This window comes from Oryctolagus cuniculus, chromosome 11 (genome assembly GCF_051225735.1).
Source record: "Oryctolagus cuniculus isolate XC-2025 breed Fujian yellow rabbit chromosome 11, ASM5122573v1, whole genome shotgun sequence".
NCBI classification, from domain to species: domain Eukaryota; kingdom Metazoa; phylum Chordata; class Mammalia; order Lagomorpha; family Leporidae; genus Oryctolagus; species Oryctolagus cuniculus.
In genome coordinates, this window is record NC_142877.1 from 83481486 (window position 1) to 83507867 (window position 26382).

Below are 26382 nucleotides of genomic sequence, written 5' to 3' on the forward strand. Positions count from 1 at the left end.
GAAAATTTTTAAAAAGCAGGTGAATAATGTAGATGTTTTCCAAGTCCAATTTTTAAATTACTATGGAATAAAGTTTGTGACACACTGTGGAGATATTAAGCCTAGGAGTTTGTCACTTTTAAAATTTTTTGAAGATGGGAATAATTTTGATAATTTTGTTTTTAGCGTTTTATATATCAACTGACATTATTTTAAAACATAAGGTAGATATTGAGTTAATCAACTATCTTGAGACTTGGAAACATCTTCCCTGACTTAGATGATCATTTTATATTATAAAAATAAAATGGATTTGTAAATGTCACCAAAATTTTTATTTACATTTAGTTTTTTAATGGGCTTCTTAAAGTGTGTGAACTTGAAACAAAGAATCAAACAATTGGCTTAAATAATTCAGGATTATAACATTTCAGTCTCTCAGGGAGTAGCAACAAAAATGTGAAAAGATTAATGGTATTTCCTGCAGCTTTTTGGTTATGCTTGTTAAGTAATATTGGTCTGGACTTAACAAAATCAATGGTACCATAAAATTCTTTTTTGCATGTATACAGTGAGAACTCTCAATTTTTCAAGAGCAAAAGTGGAATTTCACCAGAATCAGAGCGAATATAATTGCATTATGCATGACTGAATGGATGAAATGTTTTATGAGCAAAAATATTTTCACATATATTATGTTCAAAAAGTTTTTAGCTTAACTTTTTTGAATGGCATGCTTTAAAAATTTAGTTTTTTGAAATTGTTTTTATTTTAATATTTTAGAAGTATTTTTGTTTAATTTATAATTAGCTTTTAACAGATTGAATGTACTTTGTAGGTGCAATTCTAAGAACATAATGATATTCCCCCCCCCCCCTTCTCTCCACCACCCTTCTTCCTTCTTTCTTCCTACTTTTTTAATTTTGGGGATAACATATTTTAAATTGACATCACTGTAATGGCTTAATACTTTGCCAAATAAGTTTAACAAGTAAACAGCAAAAAGACCTTCGCTTATTGGGACTGCAGGCAATGGCTATACATAATAAATGAATGGAAAATGACCATTTCACCCACATACAGTAAATTTTAAAATAATTACAGATCATTAAAACTATAGTAGTATTATGAAACCAATGGTTAGAAGCTTTTTTTAAATATTTTTTTTATAATTTTTTTTTTTGACAGGCAGAGTGGATAGTGAGAGAGAGAGACAGAGAGAAAGGTCTTCCTTTGCCGTTGGTTCACCCTCCAATGGCCGCCACGGCTGGCGCACTGTGGCCGGCGCACCGCGCTGATCCGAAGGCAGGAGCCAGGTGCTTCTCCTGGTCTCCCATGGGGTGCAGGGCCCAAGGACTTGGGCCATCTTCCACTGCACTCCCTGGCCACAGCAGAGAGCTGGCCTGGAAGGCGGGCAACCGGGACAGAATCCGGCGCCCCAACCGGGACTAGAACCCGGTGTGCCAGCGCCGCAAGGCGGAGGATAGCCTAGTGAGCCGCAGCACCGGCCTGTTAGAAGTATTTTTAAAAGCAAATTCTTATGCTGTGATAAGCAATTGCATGTTGTATTTAATAAACCCTTTAACTCTGTCATATTCATGTAAATATTTATAGTTGCTTTCTTGGGGTAGATATTGTATCTGGCAAATCAGTATTTAGACAGCACTTACCAGCTAAGTGACACTGGGCAAGTAACACAAATTCTCTGTACCTCAGTGGCATCTTCTGTAAAAAGACAATACCTATATCCCTGAGTTGTGAACACTAAAATGATGAAATCTGTACAGTAGTAACAGAAGTAACTGGTACAAGTATTAGAACATATGATGACAATGATGATAATTCCTACCATTAAAGAAGCTCACAGTAGAGTAGGAACAGTGGACAGGTACAAAAAATTGCAAATACTCTGAATTGTGAGAGAGATATGCATAGATGAGAGTCAGCTCTACTTGTGAATCAGAAAAGACTTCATAAAATAAAGCTGGCCTTTTGGTGAACATCTGGATAAGCAGAAGTGCAATGAAATGATAAAGGAGGAAAGGTATTCCAGAGAGGGGAAGAAAGTGCAAAAGCATAAGGATGAGAAATGGTCTCAGTCATCTCTGATCCCAGTGAAAAGAGGAAAAAAACAAATAGGAGAAAGAGCTAAATAGGGAAAATCAGTGAGGCCCTCAGTGCCCTAATAACAAAGGCACCTACTGTGACTTTGCCGTCCCATAATCAACCCAGTAACAGAGCATGGCTTCTCAACACCAGAATCATTTAAATTGATAAATAGACTTTTATATTAAATAGTTGCAAAATGTAAGTACCATTTCTCAGTTTCCAACTCTGTCTTCCCCTCCTTTCTTGTGAAGCCCCAACATCTTGACACAAGGAAGCTGTTCAAGGACTCTTATTTGGTTAAGAATTTTTGCTGAGCCTTTGGTGCCACCACATCAAAACTCAGATGTGGTCTTTCTCTACATGCAAACAACCGTGCAGATTTTCTTTCTGAGGTAATAAAAGGGAAGATTTTCCAATGAAAAAAATAAATATGTTGAAAAATTGTGAAAGACAAACATGTCGAATACTTTTTAAGGAATTTGGTGAGATGAGATTTCTAAAATGGAAAACCAAGGTAGATGTATAATATCATGACGTGTCACAAAATGTCAATTATAGATCTTCCTGACCTTTCTTCTGCATCCGACAATTTGTAATTGTCCCTTTGCATTCCACCTTGGATTTAACAATGCTTACAGAGAACAAGAATTGACCTTTGACGTCTTCTCAAACTGACCAATGTTATACCAATTAATAGGCATGAAATCACACTGCACGAGGAGAAAAAACAAAAAATAAATCATTGCACTACCTTCTGCCTACTAAGTAGACATTAAAACATTAAATAATACTGTGTATGTGTGTGTATGTAACACATGGAAAAGACTCACTAACATGGTAGCATATCTGAGGGCTTCTCATGTCCAAAAAATTATCTCAGGGCAAGAATCTAATTGACTCATTTTATTTAGGATGTTAATGGTGAAAATTTAGGTATACTCATTACTGTTAATTTGGCCTTTCCACAGTTAGCTATTTTTAATTTAAAAACAAAAGGTTTTAGAATATAGAATTTTATATTATTAATGGAATTTCTTGTTTTTTCTCATACACATATATAAACTTCGCAATGGATTTATTTTGCAGGAATTACCGAAATTTCTTCAGGATCTTTCTTCAACTGATGCCGATCTGCCTTGGAATAGAGCAAAAAACCGTTTTCCAAACATAAAACCATGTACGTGCTTTATTGTTCCTTATTTAGCTATGAAGTGTCTTGAAATGAACGCATTTTAACTTGTCTTGTTAAATTATTTTATTACATATTAATTGACCTAATATAATGTGTTTTATTATTAGTGATGTCCATATTAACTCTTTTTTGCTTCATTGCCTCACCTTGGTAAATACAGCTTCATTTCACAACTAAGAAGAAAAAGAAACAGTATTATTGCTTTAAGAACAGTGACGTGAAAGGAAAAACATAACATTATTTAGTGATCTCTACCCTACAAGGCTATTATGAGGATGTGATGAAATAAAAAAAAAAAAAAAAAAGAATCAATGTAGATCATTTATCCAGTTGTAGAACACAGAAAGCACTCAATAAATATTAGTCCTCATGATGAATAAGATTAAGTAGTAGCCCCTTTAGGGTCTGTAGTCTGGATATAAGAAACTCACTTTCCTTGTCTGGTTAGAAATCAAGCTGAAAGTCACAAACACGTCTCTGGGCAAGTATATTCCAGTCAACACACACACATGCATGGAGGCACACACAAAACAAGCAAACAGGATGTCTAGGATAAGCTTATATTTTCCCATGGTGCTTGCAGAGAACCCAGAAAGCTGAGAAAACATTTTTCCCCCCTTTGGAAACTAAATTCATTGTTAGTAGAACTTAACTTTTAGCTCCCACCAGACAAGCGACTGCATTGTTTCCCTTGAGTAATGTAGAAAATGAAAATTTCAAATTCCATAGTGTGTTTTAGAAGAGATTAGCTTACAGGGCTTTAAGATACTAGAATTAGCAGCAAATACTTGGAGGAGAGATTTCCAGATCCCTGTCTGAAAGGACACTGTGACCTTAATATTCCGACATCACGAAGAAAAGTTTAACTTGCTGGTGACTCAGAGTTATAAACGGGCATATCAAGTGAAAAGAAACAAGACGGGTTCCCTTCCTCGGTTACAGGAGTAGCTACTGTCATTAAAATAGATCATATAAAATTTAATATCTTTTGGAGATAAATCATGTGTAGAAATTTGTTTAATTATCCCCATCTCTAAACAGTTGACAGGTAACTAATTACTAACAAGATGGCTAAGTCATGTTAACACATCATATGTATTTATGTTTTAGAAACATGAGCATATGTAGTTAGTGCTTCCTGTAGGTTTTAACATAAGTTTTCCTCAAGAGGATTAAATAAAATAAATATTAAAATGACATAGCTGAGGGAACTAAAGAAGAAAGAAACTAAGCAATTCTCCCGGAGCCCTGTGTATACTGGGCAGGTCATTTGGAGCTCACCCCCAGTCTCCCTAAACCTCTTCTTTAGGAAAACAAAAAACAAAAGAGCTTTTAAAATAATTAATAATAGATATTTTATGTCATTTCCATGTTTAGATGAAATTATCATTGTAATTCCAATTATAATATCAACTTGGTAAAAGAAAATCAGAAAAAAGTATTTTTTGACAATTTTCTATGAAGAAAAGTAATGCCATTGGGATTCTAATTTTACCAGATCTTAAAATATTCTGAAGAACAGTAATTGGGAGCTTAGTGTTAAATAAAGAATAGGCAAATAAGTTGATGGAAAAGAATACATGGTCTAGAAATAGATCTAACTTCAAGAAAAATCTGTGATAAAAGTGACATTTTGAATTATGGAAGAAGGATGGAATAATAAAAAATTGGGACTGTTTATTGTTCCAAATGACAAGTAAATATCAAAAGATATATATTCCTTATTCCTTAAAAACCAGTAAGTCCTAATGGATCAAAGACTGAAATATTTAAAACAAAGCTTGAAAAAAATCTTTAAAGTTCCAGCAGTAACTTATAAATTAATTTAAGTAAGGATATTTGGTGTAACAACTTGGCTGAATGGCACATATTCAGAAGTCCTAATGAAAAATAATGAGAAATATGATTACATACCAGTATAAATTTTATGTACAACAAAATGGATAGGCTCAATGTAAAATGACTAATGAAAAACTTAATGCAGATGATAAAGGATTATATATAGTCTTTTAAGCAAAAATATGTTTAAACAGAAAAAGGAGAAATTGTGAAAAGGCATTTAATGGAAAGGGCATTTAAAATGGCCGATACCTAGCAGTTAAGACAGGGTTTATGATGCGATGCCAGGATGCCCCACATCCCATGTTGGAGCAGCTGGTTTCCATCCTGGGCTTTGGCTCCTAATTCCAGCTTCCTTGTCAGTACAGATCCTAAGACATAGCAGTGATGGCTCAAGTAGTTGAATTCTCAGAACCCATATGGAGACCTAGATGGTGTTCCTGGCCCGTGGTTTTGACCACCACCACCCCACTCCCCCTCCACCGGGCCAGTCCTGGATGTTGTCATCATGTGGGAAGTGAACCAGTACATAGGAGCTCTCTTGAGTCTGTCTGTCCTTATCTTGATGCCTCTCAAATAAATCAATGTGAAGAAAAAATGGCCAATAAACAAGCAAGGAATCTCAATTTCATTTCACTGATTTTTAAGGAAACAAATCAATTCCATGAAGCATCAATTTATATTGAAAGAACATACATGAAAATATTTAATGATATCTTGTAATGGTAAAAATAGGAGGAAACAGGATTGTTTAAACATTTTTATTCAGAGTATAAACTAACCCAAATGGAGAACTATTTGACAATATTTTTCAAAATCTGAAGTCACATTTGCTTTGGGAATTTTCCTACTGGTGGTATATTTTCTATATATACTCCTACATTTATGAGAAAAGTTCAGTTATGATCTTCAGCATTGTTATAATAAAGTGAGATTAAGTCATCATGGAGAGCTAAATAAGATGTTACACTCAAACATGAACTACTATATGACATTTTTCTATATGACTTTTTAAAGTAAAGATCAAGGTATCTTTGTGCTCATTTGGAAAGATATAGGTAACCTATTTCACATTGTATATCACATCATTTCTACTTAATTTTCTAAACATATACATGTATAGAAAATTCTGGAACTATATGCAAGAAAAAATTAATAGCCACTGTCTTTAGGTAGTAAAATTAAGAGGGAATTTTTTAATTTTGTTCCCATCTGTAAAGTTGGAATGTTATATCATGAACTCCTTTGTATTATTTTATTTTAAAAAAGTAGTGGTAGTTTAATGTGCCGATTATCATTAATTCTTTATATTTTCTTCCAGATAATAATAACAGAGTGAAGCTGATAGCAGATGCAAGTATTCCAGGATCAGATTATATTAATGCCAGCTATGTTTCTGTAAGTTACTATGTTTACAAATAGTATGTTTTTATAAAATACAAATGCTGAAATTATATTACCTTTTAAACTATTTAAAACAACAAATGCCTTACAGTTTCTATGGATCTTAACATGCTAGCTATCCACGACCCCCATTTCATAGATGGAGATATGTAGACTTCTAATAGAGGTTTCAATTTGTCAATCACTTTACTAGTCTGTGGCAGGTATACAACTCCAGGATATACAGCCCTGCTCTTCCTACTGTGTCATACAGTTTGTTCACATATTCTCTGTACACAGCAAGGTGTGCCAGTAACCAAGATAAATCCCTTTCTATTTTCAGCCACTGACTTCAATTCTAGTAGATAGCAAAGTTAATCATCTTCATCATGGCGACCCTGCAGACACTTGAGAATGTCCTCTGCTGCCCACTTCTCCACTGTTTTTTATTCTCTTATTCATAGGTATTCTTGCTCAGGCCTCCACTGCCTTCAGTTCCACTGAGGCTCTTTTTTTAAAGGGGATTTATTTTATTTATTTGAAAAGCAGAAGTTACAGAGACAGAGGGAAACACAGAGAGGTCTTCCATCCAGCAGTTCGCTCCCCAAATGGCCGCAACAGCCAGGGCTGGGTCAGGCTGGAGCCAGGAGCTTCTTCCATGTCTCCCACGTGAGTGCAGGGGCCCAAGCAGTTGGGCTGTCCTCTGATGCTTTCCCGGGTAGATCAGAAGTGGAGCAGTGGGGACTCAAACTGCCCCCATATGGGACGCCCACTCCACAAGCAGCGTCTTAACCCGCTGTGTCACAACGCCGGCCCTGAGACTCTTCTTATATGAAGTTTTATGAGGATCTTCTTCTGTCCTCTCCCCAGCATCTTTTTTTAAAATTATTTATTTGATAGAGGGAGACACACACAAACACACAAAGAGAAAGAAAAATCTTCATCTGCTGGTTCACTCCCTAAATGGTCACAACAGCCAGCGTTGGGCCAGACCTAAGCCAGGATAATGGAACTCCATCCTGTTCTCCCAGCGGGGTGGCAGGGTCCCGAGTACTTAGGCCATTTCCCTTGATTTTCCCAGGCATTAACAGGAATCTTGGTCAGAATTGGAGCAACAGGGACTCAAACTGGCCCTCAGGAATGGGATGCAGCATCACAGGTGGTAGCTTAATGCCCTGTGCCACAACACTGGCCCCTCCTCAGCATCATGTGTCCTGTTTCCCCCGAGCCTCTGTGAAGGAGGAAAAAGGGAATAAAGGAATTAATTCTAAATCCTATATTAGTGATGATTACTCATCCAAAGTTAAAATCATATGTAGAATCCTGTTGTTAAAGGGGTGAATAATAATTGAGAATTTAAGACTTCTTAACATGGGAAATGAGGGAGGGTTTTAAGAAATTAAGGTACCATTTGAATTTCATCTTATTTGTAGGCTACAACTTTAAATCTGTTGAAAGAACCACATGAATTTATTATTGGGACAAATATTTCATTAATTTATCAGATGATTAGTTCCATGGAAAATGTAATTCAACTAATATTTTGGTGAAATCTTATACTTAGTAATTTTCATTATAGGCTTAACTCTGTAGCATATTGAAGTTTTCTTTACATAAACATACATTTAGATGCTTAAATTTAATCACTGCTCTAATGATCAAATGTCTTGTCATGTCATAGAACAGGATAAGGAAAACTGGTTGTATCAATGACCTATGGATATTTAGCATTTTTTATTCACCAGTAAGTAGACATAAATTAATAGCTCATATCTCTAATGTTCCACTAAATATGGGGTGACTGACAGTATAAGATACACATATGACTAAGAAGGAAGCCAGACAGTTTTAGTAGGTGTAACTGAACCACACAGATTAAAGAACAAAGTAATATTCATATACAACAAGTACCCCCTCTAAGAATTGTGCATGAGCAGGCAGCCATGAGCAAATGATAATGTGGTATGAGTGACTGCTATACTATAACAAACCTTACAGCAACGTTACCATGACTCATATGGGATGAAATGCAAAATCTCTCCCTCTCTCTCTCACTCTGTCTACAGTGTCTATCTCTTTAATAAAGTACATGCATTAAAAAGATAGCTTTCAAAACAACTTTGCATTATTTTATAAATCAACTTCAAAAGGACTCTCTGAGGTGTGCAAGAAAGTAACTCATCTGTGATATCCGATTAGGAAACCATAATAAGTTCATTTAAATAGCCTTCTCTAAGATGTACACTACTGGAAAGGAATGAGGTAAAAGCCAGAGCTCTGGTCTCTAGAACCACAGATTGTTTACAATATCCAAACTGTCTGACTTCTTCCATACAACTTTTATGAAAAGATTTAGGCCGGCGCCGCGGCTCACTAGGCTAATCCTCCACCTTGCGGCGCCGGCACACCGGGTTCTAGTCCCGGTCGGGGCGCCGGATTCTGTCCCGGTTGCCCCTCTTCCAGGCCAGCCCTCTGCTATGGCCAGGGAGTGCAGTGGAGGATGGCCCAGGTGCTTGGGCCCTGCACCCCATGGGAGACCAGGAAAAGCACCTGGCTCCTGGCTCCTGCCATCGGATCAGCGCGGTGCGCCGGCCGCAGCGCGCCGGCCGCGGCGGCCATTGGAGGGTGAACCAACGGCAAAGGAAGACCTTTCTCTCTGTCTCTCTCTCTCACTGTCCACTCTGCCTGTCAAAAAATAAAAAAAAAAAAAAAAAGAAAAGATTTACTTATTTATTTGAAAGAGCTACAGAGAGAGACGAGAGAGAGAACCTCCACCCACTGGTACATTCCCCAGATAGCTGAAATGGCCAGGTCTGGGTCAGGCCAGAGCCAGGAGCCATGGCTTACTCTAGCTCTCCCACATGGGAGACAGGGGCCCAAATGCTTGGGCCATCCTCCTCTCCCTGTCCCAGGCCATTAGCAGGGAGCTGGATCAGAAGCACAGCAGGCACGACTCAGACTGGCGCCCATGTTGGATTCTGGCATCTCAAGGTTTTTACCCACTATGTCACAACACTGGCCCAACCTTCTTCCATACAAATTGAATGGAAATTCCTATCTCCACTAAACTTAATGGTTGAGTTGTTGAGAAGGTAGACAGATCATTTAGGTGCACGTAGAGAAAGTTCTCATCTTCCCTGCCTACGGTGGCTGGGAATGGGTAGAGGCCAGCACCAAGAGCCAGGAATGCATTCAGGTCTCATACATGGGTAGCAGGAGCCTAATTATTTGAGTAATAACTGCTGATTCCTCCCAGAGTTCACATTAGCAGGAACTTGGGAGTCAGGAGCTGGACCTAGGAATTAAACCCATGTACTCTGATATGGGTGGTGGGCAACATAATCGCTGGCTAACCACCGGGTCCTAAATAGTTAAATCTTAAAGCAACAAAGAAATGATTGATTGATGTTGTCTTCTCCATATGCGTGTTTATTCAAAACCTAACTGCCTCTGTAAATACTAATTCACTGGATATAATTGAATAACTAGTAGATAAAATTAACATAAAAAAGTTAATGTATAAGCAGTATTTAAATTACTTTTTTAGCATGCAGTCCTATAATGCCTGGAATGTAGTAGGCACTGATAATTGCTGATTAATTGAGTTCATACAGAGAAGCAATATATTTATGTGATAAGTACAATGATTAACAGTTCAGACCAACCTGGGTTCACATTCCTTCGCTGCCATTTTTTAGCTGTTGATCTACATAGATAAAGTAAAAACAGTAAATACCTTTCTTGAAGGCTGCCATGGAGATTAAAGAAGTTTATGTATATAAAAACAGCTGTTCACATTATATGACATATCAGGGGCACTATAGAAATATATGTTGTATTTATTGCCGTTGATGTTCAGTGGTAGATGATTCTGTGATTTCTTGCCTGGTAGTCCAAAGGAAAGTCACTGAGCTAATTTCAGGGCTCTATTGGAAATTACCATCTACGATAAAAGATCATAATAAAAGTTGACATGCAGAATGAAACTCATACTTTGTTCCTATTATCCTAGAGCTCTAAAAACCAGCTAAACTATGTTACCAATAGAGGACAAATTTCTAGGTAACACATTTCTTCTCAGAAAATGTCAAAAGTTTGCATACAAATATTTAAAGGTAGAGGCAGAAATAGTAAATAAAACTGGCAGTCTTAGAATACAACAAAACGCTTCTTAAACATATTTATTAGCAAAATGGCACCATCTTTTCTGTGGCACCATCTATGCCCCAGATGCCATCTTAAGCTTTAGCCCCTGCTGCTGTTGCTAGAAGCAGGTGACCAGATGGCCCAATCACAGGTGTTAGCTCCACCCCCACCCTAACAGGATTTGCTGCTCCTATTTCCCTACTCACCCCCAGCAAAGGTTGAACACAGAACCTGTTCCTGAACATGTGTCTCTCTCTCTCTCTCCCTCTCTCATGCTCTCTTACTCTCTTGCCTTCTCCCCGCAGCCCATGGGGATTCCCCCATCCAATAATAAACCTTGCCCTTAACTCCTGCATTTGATGTGTTTTGTGGCGATCTTACAATATTGCCTTTTAAAAATGGTTTATTGTGTTTATATGAAAGGGGGAGAGAGGCAGAAAGAGAGAGCACGCGTGCCTGAGTTTCCATCAGATCATTCAAATGATTCCCAAATAGCCACAATGGCCAGAGCTGTGTCAGACAGAAGCCAGGATCCCAGAACTCCATCCAGCTCTCCCATATGGGTGTCAGGGAACCAAGCACTTGGGCCATAACTTGCACTGCTTAGGCACATTAGGAACTGGATCAGAAATGGAGCAGCCAGGACTCAAACTTGCACCCAGATACAGAATGTTGGTGTTACAGGCAGCAGATAAACCCACTGTGCCACAACACTGGCCACTTAAACATATTACCCTGAGACATACAGTTTTCTTGGTATTTTACCTAAAATAAATGCACTTTTAAAGCAGAAAGTTTATTTTTTTATTTTGAAGATTTGTTTATTTGAAAGGTGGAGTCTCCTGAGAGAGGAATAAACAAGTCTTCCACCTGCTCCTAATTGCAGCTTCTTGCTGATGAACACGCTGGGAGGCAGCAGTTGATGACTCAAGTCCTGGGTGACTGACACCCATGTGGGAGGTCCTCACTGAGTTCTAGTCTCATGGCTTCCAGATCCAGCTTAGGTGGACGTTCGGGGGATGAACCAGCAGATGAAGTTTCAGGTTTCTCTCTCACTCGCTCCCTCTCTGTTCCCTCCCTCCCTTCCTTTTAAATAGTCTGAAAATAATTTTTTGAAGTAACAAATAGCAGGACCAGTGTTGTGGGATAATGGGTAAAGCCACCACCTGTGATGCCGGCACCCTATATGGCCACCAATTCATGTCCTGGCTGCTCTGCTCCAATGCAGCTCCCTGATAATGGCCTAGGAAAAGTAGCAGAGGATGTCCCAAGTGTTTGGGTCCCTAATTCCCATGTGGGAGACCCAGTTGAACTTCCTGGCCTCAGCTTGGCTCAGCCCTAGCCTTTGCAGCCATCAGGGGAGTGAAATAGCAAATGGAAGATAGCTCTCTCTCTGTCTCTCCCTCCAATGCAATCTTTCAAATAAATAAATTTTTAAAAAATAGATTTATGAAGAATGTTTACTATCCTGAAAAAGTAGGGTCACACAGTGTTATTTTTGTGTATTAATGATATTAGGCTTTTGAAAAAAAAACAATTCCAATTATCTATGTATATATGTATAATATTACACAGTATAATATACTGTATGTGATACATAACCTATATTGCTCTTCATGGACCACAGTTCCTCTCCAAGGATGTTGTGCCCCTCATAGAGCTCCCCAGTAGGTCTGCATTCTCTCCCATACATGCTTATATCAAGAAAGACCAAGTGCTCTCACTCCTCATTGCTACCTCCATTTAATTCTCCCTTCCCCTTCCCTAAAATTACCAGTCTTGTATTCACGTTGCTAAATAAAAGACACATTATCTTTTTTAACTTAACTACCCTTAAGATACCCTTCCATTTCTTAAAGATTTTATTGCATAATCACTGCTCTACTCTCAACATTATTTCTGTCATAATTCTTGGTGATGTTAAAATCCACACAGTACATTTATCCATTGCTCCGTCCATCAGTTTCCTGAACACTTCTCTCCAGCGCCCTCCTCACTCCCCATGTTCACAACATGAACCTTATCACCACCAATACTTGTGGCCTCCCCAAAATCTTAACCGCAGGCATCTCCCATCTTCGCAACATTGTCTTTCTTCCCAGACACTGAACTATAATAATTCTGGAAGATTGTTCAGAATTATGTTTCACTAATCCTATCATATTTTCAGTTGTTTTCGCCCTACCACAGTCAACACTTCACTTTCTTCCTTGCTCAGTTTAAATTTCATGTCCGTTTTGTTTTGTAATCTCCAGTGAATATACTCTCAGCTCTTGAAGTTTTCTCTTTTGTTCTCAATTCCTTGATAAATAATCATCTTTGGTTAAATAAAACTATCTGTGGATTCTTCTCCCTGCTATTGGATGTGAATGGAAAAAAGCTCATGAACCTGCCAATGCAACTCATTTTAAAGTCAGAGCAACCAATCTGAAAAAGATCTTTAATCATCTAAGTGTCAAGATTCATTCACTCTTCCTCGCTTCTCAACTGTTTCTCTTGGTCTCTCCTCTGCTCTCCAACATCACACCCCTCATCTTCACCTACACCGGATTTATCATTTCACTGATAAAGTGGAAACAATTCCGGCCAGCGCTGCGGCTCACTAGGCTAATCCTCCGCCTTGCAGCACCGGCACACCGGGTTCTAGTCCCGGTCGGGGTGCCGGATTCTGTCCCGGTTGCCCCTCTTCCAGGACAGCTCTCTGCTGTGGCCAGGGAGTGCAGTGGAGGATGGCCCAGGTGCTTGGGCCCTGCACCCCATGGGAGACCAGGAGAAGTACTTGGCTCTTGCCATCAGATCAGTGCAGTGCGCCGGCCGCGGCGGCCATTGGAGGGTGAACCAACGGCAAAAGGAAGACCTTTCTCTCTCTCACTGTCCACTCTGCCTGTCAAAAAAAAAAAAAAAAAAAAAAAAAGTGGAAGCAATTAAAGGAAAACATCAACAAGATTTCCTACACATGGTCGCCTGCTGCTCTACGTCCCATTCAGACTAGAGTCCCTTGAAGAGTTGTCCATTCTGATATCTGTAGAGTTCCCATTCCTTTCCTTTCTTATCTCTTCAGCACTTTCAGATCAGGCTCATTTGTAGACACAATGTTAAACTTCTATTTCCAAGGTCATAATTATTTACTCAAAAAATTAGCATCAAATCTCAATCCCCATTTCATTTGACCAATCAACAACTCAACAACTCAAACTCTTTTCAGTCTCACTGACTCCCACCTCCTCAACATCCAAATATTGAAATGATCTAGAACTCAGTTCTTTACTATCTCCAAACTCATTGCTTGGTAATTTTATTCATTTTCATGCCTTTAAATAAGATCAATGTTCTTAATTTCAAATTCATCTAATTTTAACTTCTTGAATCCAAACCCATATAGCTATTTGTTGTCAGGGAAGTCTCATATGAAGATCTGATAGCAATTTCAGGTTAAATATATTCAATATGAATTTCTGATTTACCCTACAAATCTAATCCTGAAGTCATTCCCATCTTTCTTTGGAGTTGTTATCAGTTCTTCTGTTCCTCTCAGATGCAAATATCCTATGAGTCAGCAAAATCTGTGTAGTATATAGGATTGTGATGTTAAAATTTTCAGTAAGATTATTTAACATTCAAAACATGTAACATTTTAGGGCCCACACTGAGGTGTAGTTGGCTAAGCCTCCACCTGTGGCACCGGCATTCTATATCATTGTTGGTTTGTGTCCCAGCTGTTCCACTCCTCATCCAGCTCTGTTATGACCTGGGAAAGCAGTAGAGGATGGCCCAAGTGTGTGGACCCCTGCAACCATGTGGGAGACCTGGAAGAAGCTCCTAGATCCTGGCTTTGGATGGGCTCAGCTTTGGCCTCTGTGGCCATTTGGGGAGTAAACCAGAGGATGGAAGACCTTTCTCTCTCCATCTCTCACTCTCTGTCTGTTCCTCACTCTCTCAAATAAAATCTTTTAAAAAAAGTTCTAAAATTTTAAAATATTAGCTCCTTTTACAACAAATATATTTTTCAGGTATTGATTGAAAACTAAAAAAAAAATACTAAGTTTGTAAATATTGATGCAGTTTATGTGATTATATCCTTCCAGGGATACTTATGTCCAAATGAATTCATTGCTACTCAAGGTCCATTACCAGGAACAGTGGGAGACTTCTGGAGAATGGTATGGGAAACCAGAGCAAAAACATTAGTAATGCTCACACAGTGTTTTGAAAAAGGACGGGTGAGTTATCTGAAAATCTTTTCATAAACTCATATTTCACATTTATGTTAATATATGTGTGACTGTTCCAGCATTCTTGTGAGTCATCAATAACTTGGACATCTAGAGAACAGTTTTACCTTAGCAATAACTGTGATATATATCAATATAACAATGACTCTCGTAACTGGTGATTTTCTCTGAATACAGATCAGATGCCATCAGTATTGGCCAGAGGACAACAAGCCAGTCACTGTCTTTGGAGATATAGTGATTACAAAGCTTGTGGAGGATGTTCAAGTAGATTGGACCATCAGGGATCTGAAAATTGAAAGGGTAAAAAGAAAAAAAAAACTAGGAAGAGGGAGGAGGGGACATGACAAAGTATGCAAGGCCTCAATGACTAAAATAACTGGAACTATCCATTGCAAGGACAAGTATACATTCAATATTTTTCGACTATCTTCTAGAAGGAAGTTTTAAATTGATATCTCTTATCTGTGTCACTGTATTTAATTCGAATCAGTTGGCACCAAATTCTTACACTGACAAAAACAGAAAAATGAAGAAAAGTGATCTAGACCAGTAAATTTATTTTATTTGATGAAGAAATAATATTTGACTTAAGATAGCAATTTTCCAAATCACTTATCTCTATCTGAACCCTAAAAACTTGATTTTGTAGTTAATCCAGAAGCAATAGAGGAGAGAGAGTGTGGGGTCACACTGTGTAGGTCTGTATAATAGCCTATCCACGCAGAAAATGATATACGGCTTTATATGCTCTCTGACGTGTGAGATACTTATTTTGGGAACAGAATGGCTTAAAATGTGCTATTCTTTGTGCTATAAAATGTTAAACCACATTGGAATATTAATAATCTGTATTAACATCTATTTGTAAGCTTATTGTTGCCATTAAAATACAGAAAGGTGATTATTTAACAATAAAAACAGAATTTGTTATGTTTGGTAAGTAGTTGTTTTTAAAAGATCTTGAAAATCTGGGACATCGATTGAGTGCACCCTTCATATAGTACCTAACTAATTTGATCATTCATTGCTCCATCCCTTTATCCAGCATGGGGACTGCATGACTGTTCAACAGTGTAACTTTACTGGTTGGCCGGAGCATGGGGTTCCTGAAAACAGTGCCCCTCTAATCCACTTTGTGAAGCTGGTCCGAGCAAGCAGAGCCCATGACACCACACCTATGATTGTTCACTGCAGGTAGGAAAGATCCTTAGGACCTTCTCTTGAATACTAGGGATGGTCTTGAAACTCATTGTGGTCTTTTTATTATCTTGATACAATTTTTATTTTCTGATAGAATGCTACTGTAGATTTATTCCAGCTTGCAGTTTTCAAAGAAATCAGTATGTTTATTTATAATATTTTAGATATCAGGAACTAAAATGAAGAATGTGTCTAAAAGAGAAAAATTTATAAGGTTTTAGAATATTTAAAAATTGTAGCCCATCATTTATATGTGTTTTGTGTAGAATTTTATGAATTTTACTAAGAACATTTGATCTTTCATTGTTTGTTGCTATTTGTCTACTTTCCTAATTTAAGCAGCTCCAGTTAAAAAAAAAATTCTGGACATCTGAATTATGGAGGCTAAATCAGGGAAAATAAACTTTAATATAAAAATTGAATTAAATGACTATCCAAAATATTGTTCCAGATTTTAAATATGACTTTAGACACCCTTTTTTATTTTTTAAACTTTTAAAAATTCATATATAGGGAACAGATTTCATATTATAGTGTTAAGAGCACAATGGGCCAGCACCACGGCTCACTAGGCTAATCCTCCGCCTGCAGCACCGGCATCCCAGGTTCTAGTCCTGGTTGGGGCGCTGGGGTCTGTCCCAGTAGCTCCTCTTCCAGTCTAGTTCTCTGTTGTGGCCTGGGAGTGCAGTGGAGGATGGCCCAAGTGCTTGGGCCCTGCACCCGCATGGGAGACCGGGAGCAAGCGCCTGGCTCCTGGCTTCGGATCGGCGCAGCACCAGCCATAGCAGCCATTTTGGGGGTGAACTAACGGAAGGAAGACCTTTCTCTCTGTCTCTCTCTGTCTAACTCTGCCTGTCCAAAAAAAAAAAAAAAAAAAAAAAGCACAATGATACTTCCCAGCCTACCCTCCCTCAAGCTCTCACTGCCGCCATCGCTCCTCCTCCTTTTCTTCAGTTTCTAATCACGAGTTTAACCCTATACTTGAAATCTTTTGACCCAGGACTTCTTTTTTTTTAACTTTTATTTAGTAAATATAAATTTCCAAACTACAGTTTATGGATTACAATGGCTTCCCCCCATCCAATAACTTCCCTCCCACCCACACCCCTCCCATCTCCCGCTCCCTCTCCCATTCCATTCACATCAAGATTCATTTTCAACTCTCTTTATATACAGAAGATCAATTTAGTATATATTAAGTAAAGATTTCATGAGTTTGCACCCACACAGAACATAAAGTGTAAAATACTGTTTCAGTACTAGTTATAGCATTAATTCACATTGGACAACACATTAAGGACAGAGATCCTACGTGAGGAGTAAGAACACAGTGACTCATGTTGTTGACTTAACAATTTGACACTCTTGTTTATGGCGTCAGTAATCTCCCTAGGCTCTTGTCATGAGTTGCCAAGGCTATGGAAGACTTTAAATAAGATCAGAGCTGGCAAACTCTAGACAAGGTCATAGTCAAAGTGGAAGTTCTCTCCTCCCTTCAGAGAAAGGTACCTCCTACTTTGATGGCCCATTCTTTCTACTGGGATCTCACTCACAGAGATCTTTCATTTAGTTTGTTTTTTGTTTTTTGTTTTTTTTCCAGAGTGTCTTGGCTTTCCATGCCTAAAATACTCTCATGGGCTTTTCAGCCAGATCTGAATGCCTTAAGGGCTGATTCTGAGGCCAGAGTGCTGTTTAGGACATCCGCCATTCTATGAGTCTGCTGTGTATCTCGCTTCCCATGCTGGCTCGTTCTCTCCCTTTTTGACTCTATCAGTTAGTATTAGCAGACACTAGTCTTGTTTGTGTGATCCCTTTGACTCTTAGACCTATCAGTGTGATCAATTGTGAAATGAAATTGATCACTTGGAATAGTGAGATGGCATTGGTACATGCCACCTTGATGGGATTGTATTGGAATCCCCTGGCATATTTCTAAATCCACCATTTGGGGCAAGTCAGCTTGAGCATGTCTGAAATTGTACATCTCCTCCCTCTCTTATTCCCACTCTTATATTTAACAGGGATCACTTTTCAGTTAAATTTAAACACCTAAGAATAATTGTGTGTTAACTACAGAGTTCAACCAATAGTATTAAGAACAAAAAAATACTAAAAGGGATAAAGTATTAAATTGTACATCAACAGTCAGGACAAGGGCTGATCAAATTATTGTTTCTCATAGTGTCCATTTCACTTCAACAAGTTTCCCCTTTGGTGCTCGGTTAGTTGTCGCCGATCAGGGAGAATGTATGATATTTATTCCTTTGGGACTGGCTTAATTCACTCAGCATAATGTATTCCAGATTCCTCCATTTTGTTGCAAATGACCAGATTTCATTGTTTTTGACTGCTGTATAGTATTTATAGAGTACATGTCCCATAATTTCTTTATCCAGTCTACTGTTGATGGGCATTTGGGTTGGTTCCAGGTCTTAGCTATTGTGAATTGAGCTGCAATAAACATTAATGTGCAGACCGCTTTTTTGTTTGCCAATTTCATTACCTTTGGGTAAATTCCAAGGAGTGGGATGGCTGGGTTATATGGTAGGGTTACATTCAGGTTTCTGAGGAATCTCCAGACTGACTTCCATAGTGGCTTGACCAGTTTGCATTCTCACCAACAGTGGGTTAGTGTCCCTTTTTCCCCACATCCTCGCCAGCATCTGTTGTTGGTAGATTTCTGTATGTGAGCCATTCTAACCGGGGTGAGATGAAACCTCATTGTGGTTTTGATTTGCATTTGCCTGATTGCTAGTGATCTTGAACATCTTTTCATGTGTCTGTTGGCCATTTGGATTTCCTCTTTTGAAAAATGTCTATTGAGGTCCTTGGCCCATCTCTTAAGTGGGTTGTTGGTTTTGTTGTGGAGTTTCTTGATTTCTTTGTAGATTCTGGTTATTAACCCTTTATCTGTTGCGTAGTTTGCAAATATTTTTTCCCATTCTGTCAGTTGTCTCTTCACTTTCCTGAATGTTTCTTTTGACGTACAGAAACTTCTCAATTTGATGCAATCCCAATAGTTGATTTTGGCTTTGACTGCCTGTGCCTCCAGGGTCTTCTCCAAAAAGTCTTTACCAGGACCTATATCTTGCAGGGTTTCTCTAATGTTCTCTAATAATTTGATGGTATAGGGTCATAGATATAAGTCTTTAATCCATGTTGAGTGAATTTTTATGTAAGGTGAAAGGTAGGGTGTCGCTCCCCCTCTTCGTGGAGGAACGACACAGGACCCTGCGCTGTTCTTTTGTCTGCTCGGCCCTTCCCGGGTTTGCTGCTGGTTCTTCCCGGGTTGGCTACCGTCCCTTCCACCTCCGTGGAAGGGCAGTTCCCCCTGCCACTTTCCCCACTTCCGCGGGGGAGTGGCACACCGCCGGCCAGCTCTCTCGGGGGCTGCACAGGTGTTATTCAGATAGATGTTCCCTGGTGCATGTTGTCTCTCTCCTCCTTTATAGTCCTCTTCCACCAATCCCAACTCTGCTACCCACATGCCAAGTACGCTGCTCTCCTCCAATCAGGAGCAGGTCCTGCTGTTTATTGGTTGAACTGGAGGCAGCTGTGTAGAAGCTGTTTCCTCCTCTCCCAGCGCCATATTGTGGGAGAGCAGATGCATAGAATAAGTCTTAATTCCAGTAACAGTCTAGTCCGAGTTGCTCCCCACAGTAGGGGTCTTGCTTCATGCTTCTGCATGTGGAAATCCAATTTTCCCAGAACCATTTATTGAATAGACTGTCCTTACTCCAGGGATTGGTTTTGGATCCTTGATCAAATATAAGTTGTCTGTAGAAGTTTGGATTGATTTCTGGTGTTTCTATTCTGTTCCATTGGTCTATCCATCTGTTTCTGTACCAGTACCATGCTGTTTTGATAACAACTGCCCTGTGGTATGTCCTGAAATCTGGTATTGTGATGCCTCTGGCTTTGTTTTTGTTGTACAGATTGCTTTAGCTATTCGAATTGACCCAGGTCTTCTAACATGGTTAAGGGAATATGGAATATAAATTGAGATTTTTTCCCTCATTTTTATCAATATTCTTAGAAGTAAAATTTAATATTATTTAGCTTTGTGAATTTTCCTAGACACATTGGTATCATTTATTTTCCAACATGATAAATCCAAGTAAGTCCCAACTTACATCTCTTTCACGATGAGTCTGGAGATTAGAGGAAAAGTCAGTGATAATGTATTACAATCCCACTTACAAGAAGATACCTAAGGCCGGCGCAGCGGCTCAGTAGGCTAATCCTCCACCTTGCGGCGCCGGCACACCAGGTTCTAGTCCTGGTCGGGGCGCTGGATGCTGTCCCTGTTGCCCCTCTTCCAGGCCAGCTCTCTGCTGTGGCCAGGGAGTGCAGTGGAGGATGGCCCAAGTCCTTGGGCCCTGCACCCCATGGGAGACCAGGATAAGTACCTGGCTCCTGCCATCGGATCAGCGCGGTGCGCCAGCCGCGGCTGCCATTGGAGGGTGAACCAAGGGCAAAGGAAGACCTTTCTCTCTCTCTCTCTCACTGTCCACTCTGCCTGTCAAAAAAAGAAGAAGAAGAAGAAGATACCTAGAATAATAAAATTTATGGATAGAAAATAGTGTGGTTACTAAGAAAAGGGAAACAGGAGTTATTATTTAATAGGGACAAAGTTTCATTTTGGGATGATGAAAAAGTTCTGGAAGTAGATAATGGTGATGTTTGCACAATATTGTGACTGTCCTTGATGCCACACAGATGGACATTTAAATATTGATAAAATGGAAAATTTTCTGTTATATCTGTTCAAACAATAAAAAGGCTTTTTAAAGTTAACAGCAGCTTTTACTATTTTTAACGGGAATATTATTAGCAATTAATTGATGTTTTCTTATGTGTTTAAAAATATTGATAAATAGGGTTAAACACATAAGAAAAGATAATTCATCTAATTTTTAAACTTTTATGTACAGGGAAATAATATCTAATTTAAATGATGCTGTATTTTCCAAAAACTAAATTTAGTTACAAATAATATGTAAATGCTTATTGTAGAATATCTGAAAATGTTTATATTTATAAAGCATATGGAATACAAATCAAAAATCCCATTTTTATCCCCTATATACTAATATATTTCAACTAATTTCATATATATTATATGATATATACTTAGAGTATACATAGTATAAGTATAGAGTATATCTCCTAGTTATAATTTTCTAGTATATGTTATATAAAAGTTTGCTTGTAAAATCAATTACCTTTACTTAGTGGAGGGTTACACTTATGATATAAAATAAACTGAAAGTCAGTCATTGAAAAACTGGAAGGAAGGAACAGGAAGAGAGGGCAGAGGGAGGGTGGGGGGAGTATCACTGTGCTCCTAAATCTAAATCTGTGTATATGAAATACATGAAACTTATTCACCTCATATGAATTTTTAAAAACATAAATAATTTCAATGATCAATTTTATGTTGGTATTATTGAGAATCAAAAACTTTTAATGTACTATGAATCAAGCTAATGAAGCAGCCTTTACCTTAAAAAAATGATTTATAAAAAGGGAACAAATTTCATGTATTTCACATAAAGAGAGAGAGAGGTCTTCCATCCGCTGGTTCACTCCCCAGTTGGCTGCAACAGCCAGAGCTGTGCCAATCTGGAGCCAGAAGCCAGGTGCTTCCTCCTGGTCTCCCACACAGGTGCAGGGGCCCAAGCACTTGGGCCATCTTCTACTGCTTTCCCAGGCCACAGCAGAGAGCTAGATTGGAAGAGCAGCAGCCATAACCAGAACCAGCATCCATATGGGATGCCGGTGCCACAGGCAGAGGATTAACCTACTGCGCCATGGCACCAGCCCCTTAAATACCATTTTAAAACCATCTATTAAATGTCCATCTCCATCCTCAATTTTTCACCTCAGCCTACATTCGACTTCTACATTCAGTTTCCCATTTCAGTATGAGAACCTGATTAATGAAAACATTCTGAACTTGATGGCTCCATAACAGATCACTTTTGACTGAATCTCAATTTCCAAACGCACTGCTCCTCAGTTGTTCTAACTCTGCAAAGAGGAAGTACCTTGGGCGGAAACCCTGGAGTAGCCCTTACTTCCTCTTCCTCAAGCATATTCCACGTGGCACCATGACCAATCATCTGATGCCTGGCCACCTCTCTCTTCCCCACTGAACTGTCACTTTGTTTTGTTCTTTGAACACACAGAACTTAACCCTATTAGACTGATCTCTTTCCTACAACCTTTGATTCCAATGATCCCCTCTTAGAATCTCTCCTTTATGCAGGTTTCTTTTCAGATACTACGTTATGGGCTGGGCATTTAGTCTAGCCTTGAAGATGCTGCTTAGAATGCATGTATCCCACACTGGGGTGCGTGGGTTCAAGTCCTCTCTTTGCCGATTCCAGCTTCCTGCTAATGCACACCATAGAAGGCAGACAGTAATGCCCAAATAGTTGGGTCACTGCCTCCTCTATGGGAGACCTAGCTTGAATTTCCAGCTCCTGGGTTTAGCCTGGCCCAACTCCAGCTGTGGCAGGCATTTGGTGAGGGAACCTGCTGATGGGGCTCAGCCTCCTTGCCTTTTAATAAAAAAAAAAATTTAAAGGACATTCATTGAAAATAAATTGTGTTTTGCTATACCCCAGATGCCTAGAGCCATATCTGGCACTCAAGATGTGTTGAGCGATTTAATGCCTTAACACTCTGTTGGGGTACATGTATATTTGTGATAACACAGTTGATTTGATATTGCAACAGTCAAAATTCTCTAGGTTTGATCATACAAAATTTCTGATATTTGATGGGCTCTTACTTATTATTTAATAGGCTTTTACCTATATATGTAGATGATAATATCTATTAAAGTAATGTATAATACATGTAAAAATAGATCTTTCAAATATTTTTCAGCAATATTTCCTATATTAACCATTTAAATAGCTAGGGATCTTATCATTCCAATGGGATTTCTGAATCAAATTTGTTAGGTTTCTTAACTAGCAGTTTCTATGGCACACAGACCTATCCTTAGGCATTAAACTAATTTCTTAAAGTATCTTATCAATTTCAACTTCTATAGGTAGTAAACCTAAAATTCTGGAGAAAGTGAAAAGGAAACATAAGATGACTTTTCAGTATAATGCAGAGGAAATATTGGATAAATATTTGATTTTTAAATATATTATGTTTCCTTTGGTAACCAAAATATGGGCAATATGAGGTTTCTTGTATTAAATTTTTTCAGTGATTTTTTAAAAAAATTATCTCTATACTTCTCCAATAACACTTGAGAGGAAAAGTTCAGCAAGTTAACAAAGAGAAAAACTTAAATATTTGAAAGAGTAGTAATGATAATCATCTTGCCCTGTCTAAACATAGTCTTGGAAATAATAAATAAGATAAATAGTTCTAAATAAGAAATACCAAAGAAAATCTACCTCCATTTAAAACAAACTCTTTAGGACTTATTGCTTCTGCCATCCATATGAACAAACGTTTGCTGAATAATTTTCATGTAATTCACTCTTCCTGCAGTGCCGGAGTTGGGAGAACTGGAGTTTTTATTGCTCTGGACCACTTAACACAACATATAAATGACCATGATTTTGTGGATATATATGGACTAGTAGCTGAACTGAGAAGTGAAAGAATGTGCATGGTGCAGAACCTGGTAAGAAATCCAAACCTGCACTGACTTGGTGTCAGCTCTAGAATTTCTACTTGGAGGATCTCAGTGGTAGCCTTTGGATTGGCAGTGGGTGATACAGTATTTACATAACAGGCACGCTGCTCATATGTTATTAAGCTCCTGGGGGGGTGGGGGTCTTGGGGATAGCAGCCAATGGAGATGATGGAGAACAGAAAGCCCACACAGCAGTCATCCTAACTTGTTTCTACCAGGCTTGTAGAAACTAGTTCATAAAATTGGGCTGTCTTTATCAGTCAGTAACTTTTGGGAGTTGAGGAAATGTATTCAAATCAGTATCTTTTTTAAGCATGCTAAAAGTTATAATTGGAAAAAAGTTTAAAATACTTCTTAGAATGAGGTTTTATGAATTTTATTTGGCCATATTTATCCCTATTGAATGTATTAATAGTGATTATTGTCATATATTATGAACTGAGAGATATTTATAAAATACACAGATTTCATGGCTTAAGGGACTAAAAACCATCTTGTGAGTATCTAGTGGTTCCAAGTGCTATACTAGTTGTTTTACATGTATGACTTTATTTAATCCTGATTTAATCCTTTCTTTGTAAATCAGGGTGACTCAAACTGATCTGCAAACTATTTATGATTATTTCAGCTTTACAAATAGGGAGGCAGATGTTCCAGAAAGTTAAATGATATTTCAAGGTAATGTTACTAATAAGTGTCAGAGCCAAGATTCAAACTCAACTGTGACAAACAAGATATTCCTATCTGTATCTTTGGATTAGATCTGTATGCTACACCAACAGAAATTTTCTTGGAGTAAATTTGCAGATCTGCTGTAATAGCATTTTCTAGGATACAGTCTAGAAAATACAAGTGGCATCAAAGTTGTAAAAACCATGGTTTGAGAGAAAACATGGTTCTCTGATAAAAATAAGTGTGAGAAAGAAACTAAATTTTAAATGAATTCTGAGAACCTTTTTGCTAATGTAAATCTATGGTTACAAATACAGAATCGTGGTGGCAGTTTTCATCAGGCTATTTCAAACAGGTCATCCAAAGATGAAGTTACAAGTTTATTTTGTTGTAAACATTTTTGAAATTCACACTTTATTTTTCATGACATGCTTTTTCCATGAATTTTTAAACATCTCGTATGCATGGATTTCAAAAATTTTGCATGAAAATAAATTTCTTTAATTCCATCTTGAATGAAAATTCTGTAGTCTCCTCATTGATTTTTAACTCCAAAGCTGTAATACCATGTCATGGAACACCAATTCTCTTATGAAGATAGTGCCCTAGGCCACAGACATTCACATTTTGACTCCCTGTCCCTCTCAGGAGCATGCTGAGTGTTCAACTCTAATACAATACATATTTTAAAATAATTGTTTTGCCGGATCTGGTTACATTGTTATTTTTGCCTGATAGTATAGGTGCATGAAGATTATTCTAGAACTGTGAAGAAGGGTGGGCGTGCCACTGCCTTGTCCTCCCTTCGGACTTACGGGATCAATATTAGCTTCAGGGTGCAGTCTTTATGCAGGGATCTTTTTCAGGCAGTGCAATTCTGTAATGATCAGTTACATGAAAGCAGGTAATGCAATCTATTTCCATTCCTTTAAATGCTCAAAGAGCTCTTCCTGCAAGGCACATCAGAAAGGGGATATTATATGGAGCCAGAGCCAACTTCATAGTTATGCAACCCATGTGGTTTCACAGGTCCCTAGGCTCAAAAGTCCTGTAACTTCTTCTAGCTTATTGTCATTGTCTTGAGAATCTTAATAATTTGTGAGGAAGGAATTTATTTTTCAGTGAGCCCTGCAAATTATGTAACTGGTCTTTATTCAAGGGTTTTGTGAGGCTCCATTATCAATACACCCAATAATTATTAAAATTCAATGTCCTTCCCATGTTCAGTTAAATATAAGAATGAATATAAAGCTAACATTTCTCTCCCATGCCCCTGGATGTACACATATATAACAGGAGTGAATACTCGCGACAAAATTAATCGTTGGCCCTTTTGGCTAGGAGACAGGGTGATACTGCTTCCTTCTAAAAAGTCTAGAGTTGAACTACAAATAATAAAAGATGCCCAAAAGAAAAGGCCAAATGCTACAACTTCATGGACCTGAACTTGTAAAGAAGGAATTCAAGAATGGCTATCAATAATTTTACCCAAGTTAATACTTCATGTGTTTTGCTTGTTGAACCAAACAGAGCAAAACATCACAGGCTGGGTAAGGGAATGGAAAGTGCCAAGTTTTTGAAATCAGAGAACTGAGATCAGAATCCAACTTTCCTAATGTTTTGGCACTGTGACTTTTTAAAATTAAGTTCTCTGAGCTATTTCTCTTTTGTAAGATTGCCAACTTTTCCCAAGTTTGTTGACAGTATTAAATAACAAAGTATCTAACACACCAATGTAGTGTCCAGCATGCAGTTTGTGTCCAAGAAGCTTTTGCTGGATTTTCTCCTTGCTGAAAAGCAAGTATTTCAACACTGTCTTTCACCTGTCTTAGTTCCTAGATGTTGTATATTTTATTGTCTTTTTCCTCTGAGGAAAATGACCATTCCTTGGCTCCACTCCTTACAATCAGCAAAGCAATGAATGACAGTGGTTTCTTGTTTTCTGTGTTGTACTGGAG

At 38.3% G+C, this 26382-nt stretch overlaps 1 protein-coding gene and 1 long non-coding RNA gene across 19 annotated transcripts in view; one reads left to right on the forward strand and one right to left on the reverse strand.

Annotated features, from left to right (window-relative positions):
- Window positions 1–26382, forward strand: part of PTPRQ (protein tyrosine phosphatase receptor type Q) — a 226715-nt gene that overhangs the window by 192487 nt on the left and 7846 nt on the right. For both annotated transcript variants that reach the window (XM_089307499.1, XM_089307498.1), the window contains 6 exons: window positions 3175–3265; window positions 6441–6517; window positions 14734–14868; window positions 15058–15183; window positions 15929–16077; window positions 23605–23740. In XM_089307499.1, coding sequence (XP_089163625.1) covers window positions 3175–3265; window positions 6441–6517; window positions 14734–14868; window positions 15058–15183; window positions 15929–16077; window positions 23605–23740 — 714 coding nt within the window. The remainder of the gene's footprint in view (window positions 1–3174; window positions 3266–6440; window positions 6518–14733; window positions 14869–15057; window positions 15184–15928; window positions 16078–23604; window positions 23741–26382) is intronic.
- LOC149123551 (uncharacterized) overlaps window positions 1–26382 on the reverse strand; it is a 203075-nt gene that overhangs the window by 122519 nt on the left and 54174 nt on the right. For 5 of the 17 annotated variants that reach the window (XR_016216198.1, XR_016216200.1, XR_016216201.1 and 2 more), the window contains one exon: window positions 5867–7733. The exons of 7 other annotated variants lie outside the window; for them this stretch is intronic. This is a non-coding gene — a long non-coding RNA (uncharacterized LOC149123551). Of the gene's footprint in view, window positions 1–5866; window positions 7734–10167; window positions 10446–26382 lie in introns of those variants that run through there. 5 more of the 17 variants (XR_016216199.1, XR_016216197.1, XR_016216212.1 and 2 more) reach the window with 2 other exon arrangements.